Consider the following 19,968-nt stretch of genomic DNA (forward strand, 5'->3'; position numbering starts at 1 on the left):
TCATTAGCTTGTTGGCTGGCGATTCCTCCTCCTGAATCCCTGGTGTCTCCATCTCTTGTACTGCTGGCGTTGCTGCAATCCCGTCCTCCTGGTCTAGCTCCATTGATTCTGCTATGATGACCCGCTTGGTTTTGTTGCTAGCAATCCTTCCACGAACTTCCAGTAGTTCTTCCAGTGTCTGCTTGGAATCCGGGTGTAAAGGAGAGTAGAAGGGAAAATCCCACTGCTACCAACCAATTGTGACGGTATCGGTATGATATCCCCGTCAAGCATTCCCTCCTCTCCATACAAGAACATCACAGGATTCCCCACACATGAGTCAAGACTGGATGCTGGAACCAAGACACTTTATTGACACAAAAACTCAGCTTATATGTGGTTACAACCTGTTAGGAACGCCCCCCTCACACAGTGGGGTTTCCCATACAGATTATAGGAGACAAGTCGGAGCCGACCATGCAGACACGTTTCTTTAGATAAAGACATCAGGGGAGTTAATTAATACACTGAAGCAATCAGAATAATTAACATACTACTTCTCTAATCATTTAGCCTGATGATACAATACTCATCTTTTAAGGGTAAACACAGATCTTCTTTACACAACACAATAGATCAATTAACCTTTAGAATAGTGAGGGGACATTAGCACGTCAATAACCGGTCAGAGGAATGAATCACACATGAAATTCCTTTCTACCTCTACAGACATGGCTAGCAGGGAGCAGTAAACTGAGACATATAGGCAAATGTATCACAAACCCCCCACCAAAATCCCCACTTCACCAAATGATTTGGACCAGTGCACAAAGCAAAATGTAGAGTGCAAAATCTGGTGCAACTGTGCATGGTAGCCAATCAGCTTCTAACTTTAGCTTGTTCAATTAAGCTTTGCCAAAACCTGGAAGCTGATTGGTTTTTATGCAGAGCTGCATCACATTTTGCACTCTCCAAATTTAGTAAAGCGACCCCCAGTTAAAGGGGTAATGTTTTAAAAAAAACTGTGGATGCTGCTTTGAATAGGAAGGGGGGGCAAACAGCAGTAACAGAAAAAAATGTACAGCAATTACAAGATAGCTAGCCAAGCACACCAGACATTTGGCTTCCAAAGATCTTTCTAATTCTAACTATTCTACGAATATGCTCATTTGCATTAGGCAAATGTGCATGCTTGTACCTAAGACATAGCATTACTGGAAAAAAATATATTAAGAAAGATGTTTTACTGATAACTTGACATTTTCTCTATGCAGATTATTTGTGCAGCAAGTGCTCCAAGAACTGAAACAATATCATAGGTAGGTGGGCTCATTAATTACACATACAGTGCATAGGTGCACCAGAAAGAAAAACCCTGGAACTCTTCGAGGTATCAAGTTGAATAGTATATTAAAAGGGATTTCTGAGATCTAGAACCTTGACCCAGCAGATTTTGACCCCTCCATGTTACTCTTTCTTGAAACTAGTATAACGTTTTCACTTGGTGAAGTTCACCTGCACAAAAACATTAGTTTACTGATTAGGTAGATTGCAGTCCTCCTTATCATATTGAGGTCATCATAATGAGATCATAGATTCTAGTGTTCTGGCAATATGGAAATACTATGCTTCATGGTAGGTCCTCAGAGTGGTATTTTTAATTCATCCAATGTGCGAAAAATTCACTTTAAGCTTAGCCTCTTATCCACAGCACATTTTTACAGCTACTGTTGGTGGCTTCAGTTTTTTTTTCTACAGCCAGTAGTTACTTGAACTGTATTCCAGGATTCGCTTGTCTTCAGCTGCGAGAACTTACAATTATTAAAGTGGAGGTTCACCCGAAAAGTTAATTTTGTCAAGGGGAATTGGGTTCGTTTTTTTAAAATCGAAGCCGTACTTACCGTTTTAGAGAGCAATCTTCTCCGCCGCTTCCGGGTATGGGCTGTGGGACTGGGCGTTCCTATTTGATTGACAGGCTTTCGACGGTCGCATCTATCGCGTCACGATTTTCCGAAAGTAGCCGAACGTCGGTGCGCAGGCGCCGTATAGAGCCGCACCGACGTTCGGCTTCTTTCGGCTACTTCGTGACGCGATGTATGCGACAGTCGGAAGCCTGTTAATAAAATAGGAACGCCCAGTCCCGAAGACCATACCCGGAAGCGGCGGTGAAGATCGCTCTCTAAAACGGTAAGTACGGCTTCGATTTTCAAAAAACAAACCCAATTCCCCTTGACAAAATGAGCATCAATCCAAGGTTAAAAAAAATTTTCGGGTGAACTCCCGGCTTTAAGACATTAAAGTCTCAGAAATCTTTCATTAAGGTCTTCATGTTGTATAGTTTGAATACCACGACAAAGATATATTATTTATCATTGTAAAAGAACATATTCCACACTCCTTTTTTATTTTAATTTGTCGATGGAAAAAAATAAATAAAAAAAATTACTTCCATTTTTTTTCCAGGTCCATCTCTAGTTTGAGTATGTTCAAACTGTATTGTGTATTGTTCTGCATTTTCAAACACAGCAAAACACATGGACAAGCATTTTTAATAGGATCTGTTCAGATTCCTCTTGTACTGTGATTATTAGAACTTTACAGCACAGGGATGTAGAATCTTACCCCATAATCACCTGTACCCTCTACATGTAAATAAAACTGTGAGCGCGAGCTGGGAGACCCTGGGGGCCGCGACCTGGAGCCAGACTGTAGAGAAGTCCATCCCCACCATTGGGGGGCCCTGGTGAACACCCGCTGGCTCTTAGATTCTGCTCCCTGGAAAATCTCATGCTCTACCTCCCAGTGTGATCCGTGTTAGTGCTACAAATTTGGAATTCATTAAGCCTGGTACACATGGGTACAGTAAAACCTTGGTTTGCGAGCATAATTTGTTCCAGAAACATGCTTGGAATCCAAAGCACTTGTATATCAAAGCATTTTTTTACAGGGTATAAAAGAGAAGAGAGGCACCTCCAAGTGTAGCAATAAGTTACTAAATGTTGTACCTTCATTAAATGTAACCATATTGCTACACTTAGAAGCTTCTGTCTTCTTTTTTATACTCAGTTGTGACATGACACTACTCTTATATCAAGACATCGCTTGTATATCAAGGCAAAATGTATTAAAAAATGTTGCTGGTCTTGCAAAACGCTCTCAAACCAAGGTTTTACTGTAGTTTTTTTTCCATTCAACCCAGCGGCCTAAACGGAAAAAAAACTGGAAGAACTCGCTGTACTACCTATGCAATGTTAAAACAGCAATCTTCTGACAGGGGGGCTGCCCCTCCAGAACAAACGGACAGAGCTCGCAGCCATTAGCTACAAGCTGCTGGTTTTCAATTATGCCTGTTCAACAAAAGCCAGACGTTAGGCTGGTTTCTGTCAAACAGGCGGTTGTACAAACTGGCGGAATAATTTTCGTCCCTTGTGTGCAGGCCTTCTGTTCCTCAATAAGTGCAAGCTATGCATACTGTATTGGCCATAAAGTCAACTTTGTCCTATTTGTCCACATTGTTCTAGTAGTGCTATGGAACGCCTAGGCAGCTTTTAGAAATCTTAAGAAAGGCTGCACTATTTCTGGAGAGAAGTGATTGAGAGCAGTGGCGGCTGGTGAAGTTTTAGGATGGGGGGGCGCCAGACCCCCGCTCTTCCTTTTTGACCCCTCCCACTTTGTGGAAATGGACATGGTTTTAGTGAAATAGTGGGTGTGACTCTAAGGTGGTGTGTTTAGCATCTGAGATGAATGAGGGATGGAGGAAGAGGGAGGGACAGCAGGCCCAGATCCTACACAACAATGGAAATATGTGTATTCTAGAAAGTTTAACAATCAGCAGATAAAGATACTCCAAACACCTGGTGTTAGCACTTCAATCACCCCAGTACCATGGTTGTTATGGTGTCAGGATGATTGAAGCACATTATTTCTATTATTACATTGTAATATAAAATGAAATTATTCAACTCACCATAATCAGAATCAGTGGGAGCCCTAAGCGTGTCGCCTGCCACCAGATGCCATCAGGTGCCCCCAGCGGAGTCCCACCTTACATGCAGCCTGTGTCCAATCAAATGCAGCCTGTGTCACATCAAATGCAGCCTGTGTCACATCAAACCCCCCTCCCCCTTCCTTCCCTACAGGAGCACAGCTGCACTTACCTTGCTGTGTGGTGTCCTCTCCTGTTGTGTCTCCTTCCACTGGCAGCGGCTCTCTCAGGCGCAATGGGAGAGAGAAAACAGGAAGTGTCATCTAACTCAGATGTCAATCAAACTGCCCGGTCATAGTAATAGATACTATGAGCGCCTGGCGGAAGTTACTCAGCGCATTGGAAAGCGCCACAAGGCGGGACAAAAGCCTGCAAATGAACGGGCCGCCACTGATTGAGAGAGAGAGAAGTGATTTGCATGCTTATCCCTCCTGAATGTCACTCTTGCTTTGTGGTTCACAGATGATATCAAATTCAAGATACATCAACATAATGAGTAGTTTATAAAATGGATAAAATAAATATACTGAGCCATTTAACCATTTGCATAAAGCTGGTTCAGACATTAGCTAGCATAGTGTGCAAGAAGGCTATTGAAATAATTACTTTAGTAGACCGAGGCTTGGAAACAACCAAGCCAAATAACCAATAAATTCATGGTCTGGTAGGCCAAAAGGAACCAAGAACACTCCACTGAAATACTGTGAAATACAATGTTGCCTTCTTTAAAGCGGAGCTCCACCCTAAAGTGGAACTCCGGCTGATCGGAACCCTCCCCCCCTCCGGTGTCACATTTGACACCTTCAGGGGGGAGGGGGTGCAGATATCTGTCTAAAGACAGGTTTTTGCACCCACTTCCGGCCACAGACTGCGGGCAGGACGTCATACACGCATGCGCCGTAGGGAATCGGGCAGTGAAGCCGGAGCGCTTCACTTCCTGGTTCCCTCAGCGAGGATGGCGGGGGGGCAGCAGAGTGACGAGCGATCGATCGTCCTCTGCTGCGGACGGCGCTGGACTCCAGGACAGGTAAGTGTGCCAATATTAAAAGTCAGCAGCTGCAGTATTTGTAGCTGCTGACTTTTAATATATTTTTTTTCAGCTGACATCCGCTTTAATTCAAAAAGGAAGTCTTAGGTGGAACGTACAAGTACTGATAACAATCAAGAATCTCTGAAAGCTGCATTCATTACACAGATAAAAAAAGACAAGGAAGCTCTTTCTTTTCCATTCTTTCTTTGTTCATTAAGGGCAGGGCCGCTGATAGGGGGGGACCACCAGCCCTCCTGTAGGGGGCCCGAGCAAACGGGGGGCCCAACAGCAGTAGGAATCGGTGTGGTTGGGTGGAGGGCCAATTACAGAAATATGCCATGTGCGGCTCTCTGCAGCAGCTGAAAGACAGTTTCTCTCCCTCAGTTTCAGCTGCTGTAGGGAGAGACACAGACACAGGGCATAGTTCCTGCAATTGCTTCCCCCGCACCAATCCCCCTCCATGTTCTTCTCACTTCTTATCCCCCCCCAGTATGCCCCACTGTCACTGTGCTGCCCCCCCCCTCCCATGGCACTGCCAGCTTCCATGTCCTGTAAATAAATACATTTGAAAAATAATAATAATAAAACATTTTTTAATTGTATACATTTAAAAAAAAATATGCATTTAAATAAAAAAAAATAAGAAAACAATTAAAAAAGGGTTAATTCACACAGGTTCTATTTTATGTTTGTGTCTGCTAATAATTATTTTAGTATATTTTTTGTGAAAATATTGTTTTGATATATTGGGGGGCCCTGCCAGGTAGGCTGTACAGGGCCCCGTGATTTCTAACAGCAGCCCTGATTAAGGGCCACCAGTTCATCTGAGACAACTGGGTTATATTTCCTCCCACAGGAGGATTTTTACATTCCCCAGACCTTTGGGGCCAAATTCTCAAAAACTCGGCGTAACTTAAATTTCAGCAGTTAAGTTACACTGACTTAAAATTTCTACCTAAGTGCCTGATCGTCAAAGCACTTAGGTAGAAATTACACGCTGTGTAACTTAAGTGCCGCCGTCGTAAGGCGGTCCTCCTCTCCTGGGGGCGTTTTAAATTTAAATGAGGCGCGCTCCCGCGCCGGCCGTACTGCGCATGCGTGTGACGTCATTTTCCCGACGTGCAGCGCGCGAACGTAATTAACGCCGGTCGGCTTTGAGAATTTCGACGGGACACTAAAGTTGCGACGGGTGAAAAAAAAAGACGCGCCGGGAAAACAATTAATTATAAAAAAAAATGACAGCGTCGCTCAGCATGCATTCCTGAGAGGGAGAACTCCATGCCAATTTTCAAAGAAAAAACCGGCATGGGTTCCCCCCCCAGGAGCATACCAGGCCCTTAGGTCTGGTATGGGTTGTAAGGAGACCCCCCCACGCCGAAAAATTGACGTAGGGGGTCCCCCTACAATCCATACCAGACCCGTATCCAAAGCACGCTACCCGGCCGGCCAGGAAGGGAGTGGGGACGAGCGAGCGTCCCCCCCCCTCCTGAGCCGTGCCAGGCCGCATGCCCTCAACATGGGGGGGTTGGGTGCTCTGGGGCAGGGGGGCGCACTGCGGGCCCCCCCACCCCAGAGCACCCTGTCCCCATGTTGATGAGGACAGGACCTCTTCCCGACAACCCTTGCCATTGGTTGTCGGGGTCTGCGGGCGGAGGCTTATCGGAATCTGGGAGTCCCCTTTAATAAGGGGGCCCCCAGATACCGGCCCCCCACCCTAAGTGAATGGATATGGGGTACATCGTACCCCTATCCATTCACCTGTAGGCAAAAACTAAAATGTAGTAAACACACAACACAAGGCTTTTTAAAATATTTTATTATTCTGCTCCGGAGGCCCCCCCCTGTCTTCGTTATTAGCTCAATTACCAGGGGGGGCTTCTTCTTCCGCTCTCCGGGGGTCTTCTCCGCTCTCCGGGGGTCTTCTCCGCTCTCCGGGGGTCTTCTCCGCTCTCCGGGGGTCTTCTCCGGACTCCGGGGGGCTTCTTCCATCTTCTCCCCTCTTCCGCTCTTGACTCTGCGAACCCCGGTTCTTCTGCAGCTCTCCGGTGCCTTCTTCTTCAGCGCTGGCTGCCTGCTATGTTTGTGTGTTAGCTCGATTTCAAACAGGCAGCCGGCGCGGTCTTCTGTGGCGTCAGGGTCTTCTGGTCTTCTCCCCTCTTCCGATGTTGCCTCGTCGCCTGTTGTCGCTGTAATGATGGAAGCGCGCCTTGCATCACATTTATATAGGCATCACCGTCCCATCATGCTCCGGTAGATGCCCACGCGGTGGGTGCCTACCCACGTGCACCCACCACGTGGGTACCTACCGGAGCATGATGGGACGGTGATGCCTATATAAATGTGATGCAAGGCGCGCTTCCATCATTACAGCGACAACAGGCGACGAGGCAACATCGGAAGAGGGGAGAAGACCAGAAGACCCTGACGCCACAGAAGACCGCGCCGGCTGCCTGTTTGAAATCGAGCTAACACACAAACATAGCAGGCAGCCAGCGCTGAAGAAGAAGGCACCGGAGAGCTGCAGAAGAACCGGGGTTCGCCGAGTCAAGAGCGGAAGAGGGGAGAAGATGGAAGAAGCCCCCCGGAGTCCGGAGAAGACCCCCGGAGAGCGGAAGACCCCCGGAGAGTGGAAGAAGAAGCCCCCCCTGGTAATTGAGCTAATAACGAAGACAGGGGGGGCCTCCGGAGCAGAATAATAAAATATTTTAAAAAGCCTTGTGTTGTGTGTTTACTACATTTTACTTTTTGCCTACAGGTGAATGGATAGGGGTACGATGTACCCCATATCCATTCACTTAGGGTGGGGGGCCGGTATCTGGGGGCCCCCTTATTAAAGGGGACTCCCAGATTCCGATAAGCCTCCGCCCGCAGACCCCGACAACCAATGGCAAGGGTTGTCGGGAAGAGGTCCTGTCCTCATCAACATGGGGACAGGGTGCTCTGGGGTGGGGGGGCCCGCAGTGCGCCCCCCTGCCCCAGAGCACCCAACCCCCCCATGTTGAGGGCATGTGGCCTGGCACGGCTCAGGAGGGGGGGGGACGCTCTCTCGTCCCCACTCCCATTCCTGGCCGGCCGGGTAGCGTGCTTTGGATACGGGTCTGGTATGGATTGTAGGGGGACCCCCTACGTCAATTTTTCGGCGTGGGGGGGTCTCCTTACAACCCATACCAGACCTAAGGGCCTGGTATGCTCCTGGGGGGGAACCCATGCCGGTTTTGAATTTCAAAATTGCCGTGGAGTTCTCCCTCAGGAATGCATACCAAATGCCGTCGCTGAAATGGGCCTTTACAAGGTTTGGCTAACTTTCCACATTGTAAAACCAGCCCTAATTTTGCGCCGGCAAATTCGGAACTTAGGCAGAAATCAAAGTGCTGAAATGCTTTGAAAATCTACTTAAGTCCTCATTTGCATACGCAAAGCTGGATTTCAATGAGAAATGCCCCCAGTGGCGGATGCGGTACTGCATCCTAAAATCTGACCGTGTAAGTGTCTTACACATGTCAGATTTTCTGCCTAACTTTGGAAAAAGCCTTTTGAGAATCGTTTCCAAAGTTAGGCACAGAGATACGCAGGCTGAACAGCAGTTAAGTCTGCGTATCTCTTTTGAGAATTTGGCCCTTGGTAATTATGTTAGTTAGCCGCAGAACGTTCCCAAAATCAGAGCCATGTTCACAGCCTTTGGTGTGACCCAATCTCTGTAGACTTTGAATGAGTACTGGAGCTGCAGGAGCTCTTGCATACAGTAGTTGGAAACGTTGAACTCTACCTTACCACCCTATTCTGTTTGTAACATGCTGATGAATTTTATGTTGCATCATTAGTTGAACTTTGCGCACGCTCTCCTCACTCTCTTTCTGCTTTTTTCCTTCAGTGCCAGATAGCAATAGGTAGCTCCTATCTGCAGGAGACATGCGGGTTACATGCATGGTCTAGTCACCTTTTTCAAAGTTCGCTAGCCTCCCATTCTTAGGTTAAAACCTTTGCACAGAGTGCCTCTCATGTAGCTCTTCTAAGACCACCTTTTTGAACCTTTTATCCATATTTTTCTTTACCCTTTGTGTTTCCTTATCATCATCATCTCTGAAAGACATGTGTCTGAGCTGATGGTGTTATCCTGCAAAAAAAAAAAACCTTTCTGGTCCTAAACCATAAGGTAGTATTAAGGCTTATAGCCTCCTTTCTTCCTAGGGTGGTTTGGGCTTTTTACCTCAGGCAAGACCACATTTTCCTTTGCATTCTTTGTCCTGCTCCAGCCCAGTTTGTGCCCAGTGGGCCTGTGTCTGATGGGGAAGCTATGACTGGGCTATCCAGCTGCGATCAGGTACAGAGTCCCCCTACATCAGAATAAGTATGCAGGCCACCGAAGGGCATAAGAGCACACACATTAACCTAAGTCCTAGTCACGGTAGATAGAGAAAATAACCGCTCAGTAGTCTTCAAAGAACCTCCTCACTGTAACCAAACCATGGGTGCCGGCAATGCAATAGTGATGCAAAAATACGAAGGAAACTTGGACAGCCACACTCCAAAAATGTTCTTTTAATTAAAATTGATCACAAAATAAACATGCCACAGCAAAAAAATTGGAACAAAAGCTAACGTTTCGCACTGTAGCTAAGTCCCAGTCACATTGGCGAATATTGTCCAGACTGATTCCCCAGTACAGCCAATCAAGTGGGATGGCATTGCTCAGAGCTGCTGCTTTTTCAGAGACTTCTGAACTCGTAGCTATGTGGAGCCTGCTGCAGGATTCCTGACCTCAGCTACCAGGGCTATCTTCTGCAGTCGGCCCTCTAACAGGTGGCAGGCTATATTTATCCAGGGCACTACAAGTATTTGACTTTTTCCTGTGCTATATTAATAGTTATGCCACATTGCCAGCTAGTGGGCCAATTTAAGGATTGATGCTGAGATTCATGTTACTCTGTTTGGATAACTTTTGTTTATAACCCATAGTTTAATACTTGTTATAACTCATTGTACCTTTCTGTCTTGCATGCAACACGTAAAGGTCAAGTAAACTTCACTGTGTGTCTGGTCCTTGGCTGATACTATTACACTACACATTAACCTTCAGGGCTTGTTCACTGAAGCCTGCACACATTAAGATCTGTATAATGCACAACTGCTGGTGTGAACAGGGCAAATATTTGTTGGTTGAACTGGATGGACTTGTGTCCTTGGGTTGTCCTTGTGATGAAGCTTATGTTCATCAATGCAGATCAACGCATGTGGTTGTGCATGAGCCCTCAGTGACATGTCTCCAGTATCAGACTTAACCATACAGTAAAAATCTCCTAATGTATGTGCTTTAACCCTCTAGTAAACCAGTTCTGCACATTATATACATTAACCACTCAGTGATCAGCCAGCATTGTATTTACATTAACCCCAATGTGACCATTTTCCAGTGTAATGACATTACAAGTATACTTACTATCAGTTTATTCTTTGAAAGGGCACCGATTTTACAATGGGAAACACATCCATGTCCCTGTCCTTCACCTGTAAGGTGAATATATTGCCATTAGGCAATGATGCCTAATGTGGGAAACACTCTAAAATCCAGTGGGTGCCCATTCACTTAACACAGTCTAAATACAGAATCTGGGGAGCTTTGGCAGGATATAGATGAACTGCATTTCACTCTTGCCCTTATAACAGGGGTGTCCAAACTTTTGACCTTCCCTGACCACATTGGAAGAAGAGGAATCGTCTTGGGCCACACATAATATACACTAACAAGAAGGATGGCTGATGAGCAGAAAAAGTTGGGCAGATCACAGATATAGCTAATGTACCTATCTTAATAAAGCTTCATTTTCTTGATAGTATTTTTATTATAAAATTAAAATGGGCAACATAAACTAGTGTGACTTTTGACACTGTTTTTTTTTATAAACTAATACATTAATAATCTGGTTTTATGGATGTAGTAGCAATTCTCAATGAAGTATCAAGCTGCTCATCAGATATTTTGGCTCCAATTTTGTCCTTTGCATGCTTCATCCTTGAAATTAGTTGCTCACAAATATAGGTACTGCCAAAAACCGATGACATGAATAAGGCATTAATGTGGGATAGTTATCTTTGGGAAGATAAAACTTAGGGCCAATAAAGAGACACTGTCAGTTTTTTCCTCATGTGTTCTCTAAGGCCCCGTACTCACAACCAAACATGTCTGCTGAAACTGGTCCGCGGACCAGTTTCAGCAGACATGTTTGGCCGTGTGTAGGCACGAGCAGACCATTTTCGGGCGGATCGGACAGGTTTCCAGCGGACAACTGTTTCCTGGACTTGCTTTAAAACAGTCCGCTGGAAACCTGTCCCCCCGACATGTACAGACCTACCGTACATGTCCGGCCGCCCGCCATCCCTCGCATGCGTCGAATGACTTTGACGCATGCGTGGAAGCATTTAAAAGGCAGGCCCGCCCACGTCACCGCGTCATTGTCGCGGCTACACCGCGTCATCGACGCGGCGACACCGTGGACACGCCCCGCGTATTGTTTACGTGCGGAGTTCTGTTCGATGGTGTGTACAGCCATCGAACAGAAGTCCCCGGGCAGACATGTCCGATGAAAACGGTCCGCGGACCGGTTTCATCGGACATGTCTGCTCGTGAGTACAAGGCCTAAGTGTAAACACGTTTTTTTTTTTTAATTCCTAAAGAAAATAAATTTTAAGTTTACGATTTTGTTTTGGGCCGCATTCATAGCGGTTTGGGCTGCATGCGGCCCGTGGGCAGCAGATTGACATGTATTGGAGATTTCCTGACCCCTGTTCCCCCTTCAATTTGGCTATAATAATCATCTCATCAAATGTTACATTCTCCCTTAAAAGAAAAGTTGAAGATTTTTTCCCCAAGCATCATACTTACCTAGATGGATGCAGCATCGGACCCCAACTGGCTCTAAGACTGAGAACCAAGCGATCAAAGACCGCTGATCACTCGATTCTTAGCTCCATGAGCAGAGAGCTGGTGACTGTCAGTCACCAGCTCTCTGCTCTGCCCCCAGCAATCACTGGAGCACTGGGCTGTGGAGGGGGTGGGAGAGGCTGAGCCAGGTGCCAGTCCTGGGTTGTGGGCGGATAGCGACCATATTGTCGCGATCTTACCCCAGCCTGGACTTGCTCTGTGACGTCAGCGGGCTTCAGCCTGCTGTCTGCTGAAAACGGGTTCACAGGTGAAGTACGGCCAAACAAGCTTTGGCTAATAATTCTCCTTTTAATAAGGAGTTTGGTAAAATAAATCTGAGTCACTTTTAACATGCTAATATACATTTTCATAAAGCAGTACATTATATAGTCTACTCACTCGATCTTTATTTGCTTGATTGCTTTGCCGTCTATTTGCCATCAATTTGTCAATCTTTTCTTCAAGCAGAGGCATATTTACAGCTCATCTAAAAAAAAAATGTAGTTTTAGGTAGACATGTTAAAGAGTAAGTATTTTGGTCATGATTGTATTGCTTTGAAGTCATTCCCTGTTCCCCGTTTAGTGGTTTGCTTCGGTCTGCAGTGGTTTCCCATCACAATGAAGTGAATGGGGACAGAGATTGCAATAAAAACCTGACTTTTTCACTTATTCCAAAGAAAGTTTTTTTTTTTTTGGCTGCACCTGGGCTTTAAGAAAGAAAAAAAAAACTTTTTTTGTAATAGAAGGAGGTAGTATCGTACTTCCATGTAATTTTGTGAGGACTTTTTTGTTAGCATATCTAATCATAGCTTTTACTGTTGTAAATGGTCAAAGTCCTTGTCTCCAAATAATATTACAATTTCAAGAGCTACAAGGTTTATACTGTACATACTGCAAACTAGGGATTCTGGCAATGCCATTGGAGATATACAATAGGTTGAAAGGAATTATTTGGATTTGCCCATTATGCATTTCTCAATGAAGGATAGACCCCCTTGCTTTTTGGATTTAAGGCAGAAGTAACAGTACCCTCTGTTTAGGTTTAATGTACTTTATTGTAAGAGATCAGAAAACTTTATACGTTTTTCCAATTGCTAGAGGAACCTTCATGCAGATTACCTGAATGTGCAAGAATGTAAAAAAAATCTTTGTTAATTTTACTCCGATAGAACTAAAAGCAAACAAGAAGCAAGCAGTGGATCGAAGCAAAATCTGACCTGGTACGAGTTCCTGTCAAACGAGTGGGTAATTTAGACAAATGCGTTTTTGTAAATGTGAATTTTAAAGAGAACCTAGAATAAATGTATCCCATCTTCTGAGAACAAAAGGTAGTTTCTCATGGTATATTTTGAATACGTTTTTGCAGCTGAAGCCCAGCTGAATCTGTAAAGATTTTTTAATTTAAACACAAAACCGCTACATATAACATACTGCCGATGCATGGCATACAATATGTGCATGAACATGCATGATGTCAATAACAGTAGCCTGAAAGTGGTAATGGAAACTGACAAAAAAAATATGTATGCAAAACTACATTAAAAGCAATTTGCATGTCACAATGAGCCTTGTTTAAATGACTCTTTGATTAAAGCTGAACTCCATGCAAATTTAAAATACTCAATAAAATGCAGCTCTGTATTCATTAAAGCGGATATTGCACTAAAATGGTGGATGCACTTATGTGGCTGCCTGCCCCGACCCCCTTGCTGTCAGAATCTTATAGTACGGACTTAAAAAAAAAATAACTTTTGGGAGGAAATCTTACTTTCAGCATTTGGTCCACCTTGCCTAGATGAGGTGACATCTGTGTGTCTTCTTGATGGATCCTGGGAAAGTTGGATCCTCAAATTAAACAAGAACATCCAGTATATACATATATATATATATATATATATATATATATATATATATATATATATATATATATATATATATATATATATATATATATGTGTGTGTGTAGCGCTACCCCCTCAGGAGCCGCTGGTTAGATTTGGGATCGGCATAGTTGTGTTACCTCTGTGATGTGTCTAGGGGTAATGACGATGATGAGAGCAATGACGGAATGTCCAAACAATTAGTTGACGTTTTCTGTGCTTTTATTTTGACCAACAGTCAACTTGAGGTAGATAGAATAGGTTGGTGAAAAGGAGAGAACTTTGCAGATTCAGGCTATGGATAGAAGAAGCAGTCCTGCCTCCAATGATTAATCTTGCTTCGTCGCCACTCCAGCAGGAGTGGGTGTAGTGCCCCTGGACAGGTCCCTCTCACAGGCCTGGCAGCCAGGGTGTCACTCGGAACCGCTGGGAAGGAACAAGTCTCTGCCACCGACTTGGCTCTAGTAAGATTTAGACTTTTGTAGTGAGACCTCTGCCACAGGCCCAGTACTTGTGAACATGGATGATAGAGCGAATCCTCCTCAGGTAGACTTGATAGCTTGGGGTCACCGACTGACAGTTTGCAGCATACAACCTGTCAGTGTCCGGTCACCCAGATCCCGGATGGATGGTGTAAGCCCTATTGGATCACCTGCCTCCAGGTTCTCCTCAGACCGACTCCCCACCGAACAGCAACTCGCTTGGGATCTTCTCAATAAAGGTGGGGGATCCAGTAAGTCACTGGGGCCCTTTTGGCAGCATAAGTTGCTCCGGGCCATGAGGGCCCGGAGTCAGGAACTCCGCGTAGCACGTGCGCCCCGGCCTGGTAGGCCATATCGCCAGGGCCTGTGATGTGAGCACACCATAAAGGTGGGTGCCGCACCTGGAACCAGGAACCCCCGAAGAACGGCGTCTGCCACAGAAATACCCTCCCCCAGCATGCCCCGCAAGGGAAACACTCCTCTGATTGGCTGCTGGGCGAAAAGGCGCCTCCGCCTGGACCTCTCTGGCGCCACCTGTCACCCAGAGATGGAACTACATCTCCGGAGCACAGAATGACCCAGGGAACAGTTCAGGGCTGGCAACAGCCAAATTTAGATAAATCAACATGGATGAAAGCAAGTAACTCTCTCATCCCACTAAATTTGACATAGCACCTGTACTGAAAAGTACACAGGCGCTACATACATACATACACACATTATATATATATATATATATATATATATATAGAGTATAGTGTATAGTGCAGTATCGGTCTTCTGGAAACATTGGGATGCTGAGCTTTCCCAAGATCCCTCTGTGTGTTCAAGGAATGTCAGCAATAGGAATTTGTAAGGCTTTTCCTTACGTTTTGTCAACAGGGGCTGAGGGAAAGCCACATATGTGGAACTTTCATGGTTCCCTTTAATACATCTGTAGCGCACTCCCTAAGGAGCCGCAGGTGATCTGGATCCCCCACCCCTGCACAGCCAGGCACACCAAATTTTCACAGGCACTCCAGAGTCAGAAAATAGTGTTTTTGTGTTTTATTATGGGGTTTCAACTTGGATGGAAGATTATGGAATGGCCATTGCCCTTTTTAACTTCAGCAAAACTTCAGGGGCAATCTTCCTATATACAGTCTCTATATACAGCTTCTTACTAAGCGGTCTTCAAGGGAGCCTGACTACATGCAGCCTTCCCCCTTTGCAGTTCCCACAGTGCTACTCTGTCCTTTCTTACTCCCGTGCCTCCAAGAAGGGCTTCCTCCTGTGTGTTGCAGAACGATTTTTCCAGCACCTAAGTCCCAGCCCAAGGTCACCCCCCCCCCCAGACTAGGGGGCACTCTTGAGGGCCACCGACAGTCTCCCTAGCACTGCATCCCCATCTTTCACTCGACTACCCTGCTGGCATAACTCATGGCTATTTATGAGATAGGCTTCTTCCCCTGCCAGCCCACTACTGGGGATTGGCCAAGGCCTCATAAATATTCCAGGCAGATCCTCCTCAACTCCTGCCCACTAGCTCTAGAACATTCTCCAATATCCCAAAAACAGGGGGAGGCACCAGAAGAGGTGTCATGATGAGTCATCCAGCCCTGAGTCACTAAACCTGACCCACATTCACAGCTCAAACTTACCCCTGAGCTTTTTAAGCAGTGTAAGTTACTGAAATGAACCTAGTATAGCAACCTTGCTCTCACTTCTGAAGCAGAGCAAGGAGCTTGCCAGTTGTTCTGCAGTGTTCACATGCTAAAGAGAAGCATGTGGAAAGGAGGAGAAAGCAGCATGACAGAAAAATTAGCTCATCAGTCTTCTGCTTCCAATTTCACCGGCCTTTCAATGGCTAGGGGAATTACAACGTCTGTGTTACTTAACTAAAAAAAAAAAAAATTAAGCCTCCTGCACTGCCAAACAGGGCTGTGTTTTGTGATGGGGCTCTATAATTCTCAAAACTGGATGATGATAAAAACAAATCCCCTGGCAGGTAAAACATTGTGCATATATCTTTAAAGCGGAGGTTCCGCCGATTTTCTTTTTTAAAAGTCAGCAGTTACAAATACGGCAGCTGCTGACTTTTAAAAAATGGACACTTACCTGTCCATCGCGCCCGCAAAGTCAGAAGCCGAGGCTGAGAAATCGTTCGGTCCTCGGCTGCTACCATCCTCGGTGAGGGAATCGGGCAGTGAAGCCTAACAGCTTCACAGCCCTATTCCCTACTGCGCATGCGCTCGGATCGCGGCTTGCTGTCACTGGTCCCCACTCTCTCCTGGGAGCAGTGTTTCCCAGAAGACAGCGGGGGGAGTGACGTCACAGGCTGAATTCCCTGCGAGGATCAGACCCGGAAGTGGTGCAAATGCCTGTCTCAGACAGGTATCTGCACCCCCCTCCCCCCTGAAAGGTGCCAAATGTGTCACTGGAGGAGGGGGGGGGGAGGGATCCAAAAAGCAGAGGTTCACTTTTTTGTGTGAACCTCCGCTTTAAGGCTCCATTCACACTAGCTTTTTTAAGCTCCTACAGACCATTGTGAGCATTTTTTCTGCTCCTAGAAGCTAATAGTCTTATCCTATGTGTCCATGCACACTATTTTATGCTACAAGCATTTTTCAAGCTTCAGCGTTTGAGAAGAAAAAAAAATGTTTTTTGCATAGTGTTTGGAAGCATTCTCCAGCAGAAAAAAAAACAGACAACACAAAATGCTCCTAAAAAGCTATTAACCACTTGAGACCCGTAGGACGTCAAATGACGTTCTCGACTTTGTGCGGTGATATCTGAATGATGCCTGCAGCTACAGGCATCATTCAGATATCGCCGTCTTCAGCCGGCGATTCTGTGCACCAGAAGAACGATCAAAGCGGCGGTTCCGCCGCTCGATCGTTCTTCTAGGCAGTGGGAGGGGACGTCCCCCCCTCCCGCCGCCATCCGGTGCTTCTCAGGGCTCTCCCGTGCCATCGGGGGCCCGGAGAGCGAATCAGCCGGCACTCGTTGGTGTACCATAGAGATGACTGGTGACCAGACGGTCACAGTCATCTCTATGACCGTCAGAGGACCGGGCGCGACGTTATGACATCACGCCCGGTACCCGAAAGTAAACAAAGCCGCAATCGCGGCTGTCGGCATGTAATCGGTGATTTTTTTTTCACCGATTTCATGCTTGTAAGCCTGTAGGAGAGATGTGGGGTCTTATTGACCCCACATCTCTCCATAAAGAGGACCTGTCACAGTGATTCCTATTACAAGGGATGTGTACATTCCTTGTAATAGGAATAAAAGTGATAAAAAAAAATTTTTTTTAAAAAAAGTGTAAAAATAAAAAAATGAAGTAAAAAAATAAATAAATAAATAAAAAAAAAAAAATTTAAAACGCCCCTGTCCCGGTCGCTCGCGTGCAGAAGCGAATGCGCATGCAAGTCCCGCCCACATATGTAAACACCGTTCAAACCTCACATGTGAGGTATCATCGCGTACGTTAGAGCGTGTGCAACAATTCTAGCACTAGACCTCCTCTGTAACTCAAAAATAGTAACCTGTAAAAAAATTTAAAGCGTCGCCTATGGAGATTTTTAAGTACGTCTGTCTGTAAGATGTCTTTCACATTATACAAAAAAATTGGGCTAACTTTACTGTTTTGTTATTTTTTAATTCATGAAACAGTTTCTTTCCCTAAAAAAAGGCGTTTGAAAAATTATTGCGCAAATACCGTGCGAGAAAAAAAGTTGCAATGACCGCCATTTTATTCCCTAGGGTGTCTGCTAAAAAAAATATATATAATGTTTGGGGGTTCTGATTAATTTTCTAGCAAAAAAAAATCTGATTTTTACATGAAGGAGAGAAGTGCCAAAATAGGCCCGGTAACGAAGTGGTTAAAACACTACTACAACCTGGCACAAAAATAGGATTTTATACTCACCGTAAAATCTTTTTCTCTGAGTTCATGGATGGACACGGAAATAGCCTTTAGGAGTGACTAGGCAGAAAGAGTTAACTTCAAAGCCGAACCGCCCCGCCCAGGGTGCGGTCCCACTGACTATATCCTCTCAGCCTGCACCAAGCAGTTCAGTTCGTAGCAAGCAGTACAAACTTTAAAGAAAAAGAGGGGTGGGTGCTGTGTCCATCCATGAACTCAGAGAAAACGATTTTATGGTGAGTATGAAATCCTATTTTGTCTTTCGTTCATTGATGGACACAGCCTTAATCTTGACATAAAAATAAACTTCACCCCATAACAGAGCTCCTCAACTGAGGAGTTGTAACTCTAAGCAGCCGCCTGCAAAACTTTGCGGCCGAAGAAGCATCCGAAGATGCACTCACATCAACTTGTAAAGTTTAGTGAAAGTGTGACCGGGCGACCAGGTCGCCGCTTTACACACCTGGCAAACAGATGCTTGATGTCAGAAAGCCCAAGAGGCACCATTGCCCTGGTCGAATGCATCGTGACAGGGAGGTGCCCGACCCTTTATGGCGTAGCCTGATCAGGATCTGTCGGATCCACCTTCAATTTGGTGGCCGATGAGATCGCTGGGCCCTTCTTGGCACCAGCCACCGAAACAAACAGTGAGTCTGAACTCCGGAATGGAGCAGTAACAGGCAAGTATATTCTCGGAGCTCGGACAACGTCCAAGGGATGCCACGTCGTCTCCTTAGGATTCGACAGATGAGGACACAAGGATGGTAGTACAAATATCTTCTTTGAGATGGAAGGTCGACATGACCTTTACGAAGAAAAAAAGAATGCGGATGCAGCACCACCTTATCCTTGTGGAAGATCAGATAGGGAGCCTTTCATGACAAGGCTGCCAGCTCAGAACCGTATTCTTAACTGACCTAACCAAAAGGACCATTTTCTAAAAAAGTGTCAACAAGGGAACTTCCCTAATGTTCTCAAACGGTGGTTTCTGAGGCACCTAGAGGTCATGCCATTAAAGCCATTGACTGTAAAGCAGGATGACCTATGGGACCTTGCGAGAGCAGGTCCTCTCGTATCAGTAGACGCCAAGGTGCGTCTGCTATTCAAATCCCCACGGAGGTAGGGGGGACGGGCTGGAGGGGCAACCTGCCGAACCCCCTGCAGCAACTGTAAAGCAGGATGCAGTATGGGACCTTGTGACAGCAGGTCCTCTCTCAGCGGTAGACGCCAAGGGACGTCTGCTACTAGCCGCACTAGATCAGCGTACCAAGGACGCCGAGGCCAAACCAGAGCAATTAGGATCATAGGAATCCCCTCTGCCTCCACTCTGCGAAGCAGAAGAGGCAGGAGCTTTAGAGGAGGGAAGGCATAAATTAGCCGGTACAGACTCCACGGCACCACTAACGCATCTGTCCCGTCCGCCCATGGGTCTCTTGACCTGGCCACAAACCTCAATACCTTCCGATTGAGTCGAGACGCCAGGAGATCTCCTTTGTCCAGCATCTGGTGACTCAGGTAGTCCGCCTGCCAGTTTTCCACACCCTGAATGTATATGGCCGACAGGGCCGGTACATTCCTTTCTGCCCACCTTAGGCTGTGAACGACTTCTGACACTGCAGCCGAGCTTCTTGTTCCTCCTTGATGGTTGACATATGCCACCGCTGTGGCGTTGTCCGACTGAATCCTGACTGGACGCCCTCGTAGCCTCTGAGACCATGTGGAGAGGCACAGCCTGATCGCCCAAAGTTCCAGGACATTGATCGGCAAATGGAAATCCTCTGGAGAC

The 19,968-nt window shown here is 45.9% G+C and overlaps 1 protein-coding gene and 1 long non-coding RNA gene across 5 annotated transcripts in view; one reads left to right on the forward strand and one right to left on the reverse strand.

Annotated features, from left to right (window-relative positions):
- Positions 1–19,968, forward strand: part of LOC120916219 (rho guanine nucleotide exchange factor 18-like) — a 144,711-nt gene that overhangs the window by 93,200 nt on the left and 31,543 nt on the right. For 2 of the 3 annotated variants that reach the window (XM_040327082.1, XM_040327097.1), the window contains exons 6-7: positions 1,254–1,298; positions 13,083–13,154. In XM_040327082.1, the coding sequence (XP_040183016.1) occupies positions 1,254–1,298; positions 13,083–13,154 (117 nt within the window). The remainder of the gene's footprint in view (positions 1–1,253; positions 1,299–13,082; positions 13,155–19,968) is intronic. The other variant, XM_040327088.1, reaches the window with a different exon arrangement.
- The window catches only part of LOC120916237, an 80,395-nt gene that overhangs the window by 24,198 nt on the left and 36,229 nt on the right, over positions 1–19,968 (reverse strand). For both annotated transcript variants that reach the window (XR_005743974.1, XR_005743973.1), the window contains exon 2: positions 12,313–12,400. This is a non-coding gene — a long non-coding RNA (uncharacterized LOC120916237). The remainder of the gene's footprint in view (positions 1–12,312; positions 12,401–19,968) is intronic.

Source organism: Rana temporaria, chromosome 1, assembly GCF_905171775.1.
Source record: "Rana temporaria chromosome 1, aRanTem1.1, whole genome shotgun sequence".
Lineage (NCBI taxonomy): Eukaryota > Metazoa > Chordata > Amphibia > Anura > Ranidae > Rana > Rana temporaria.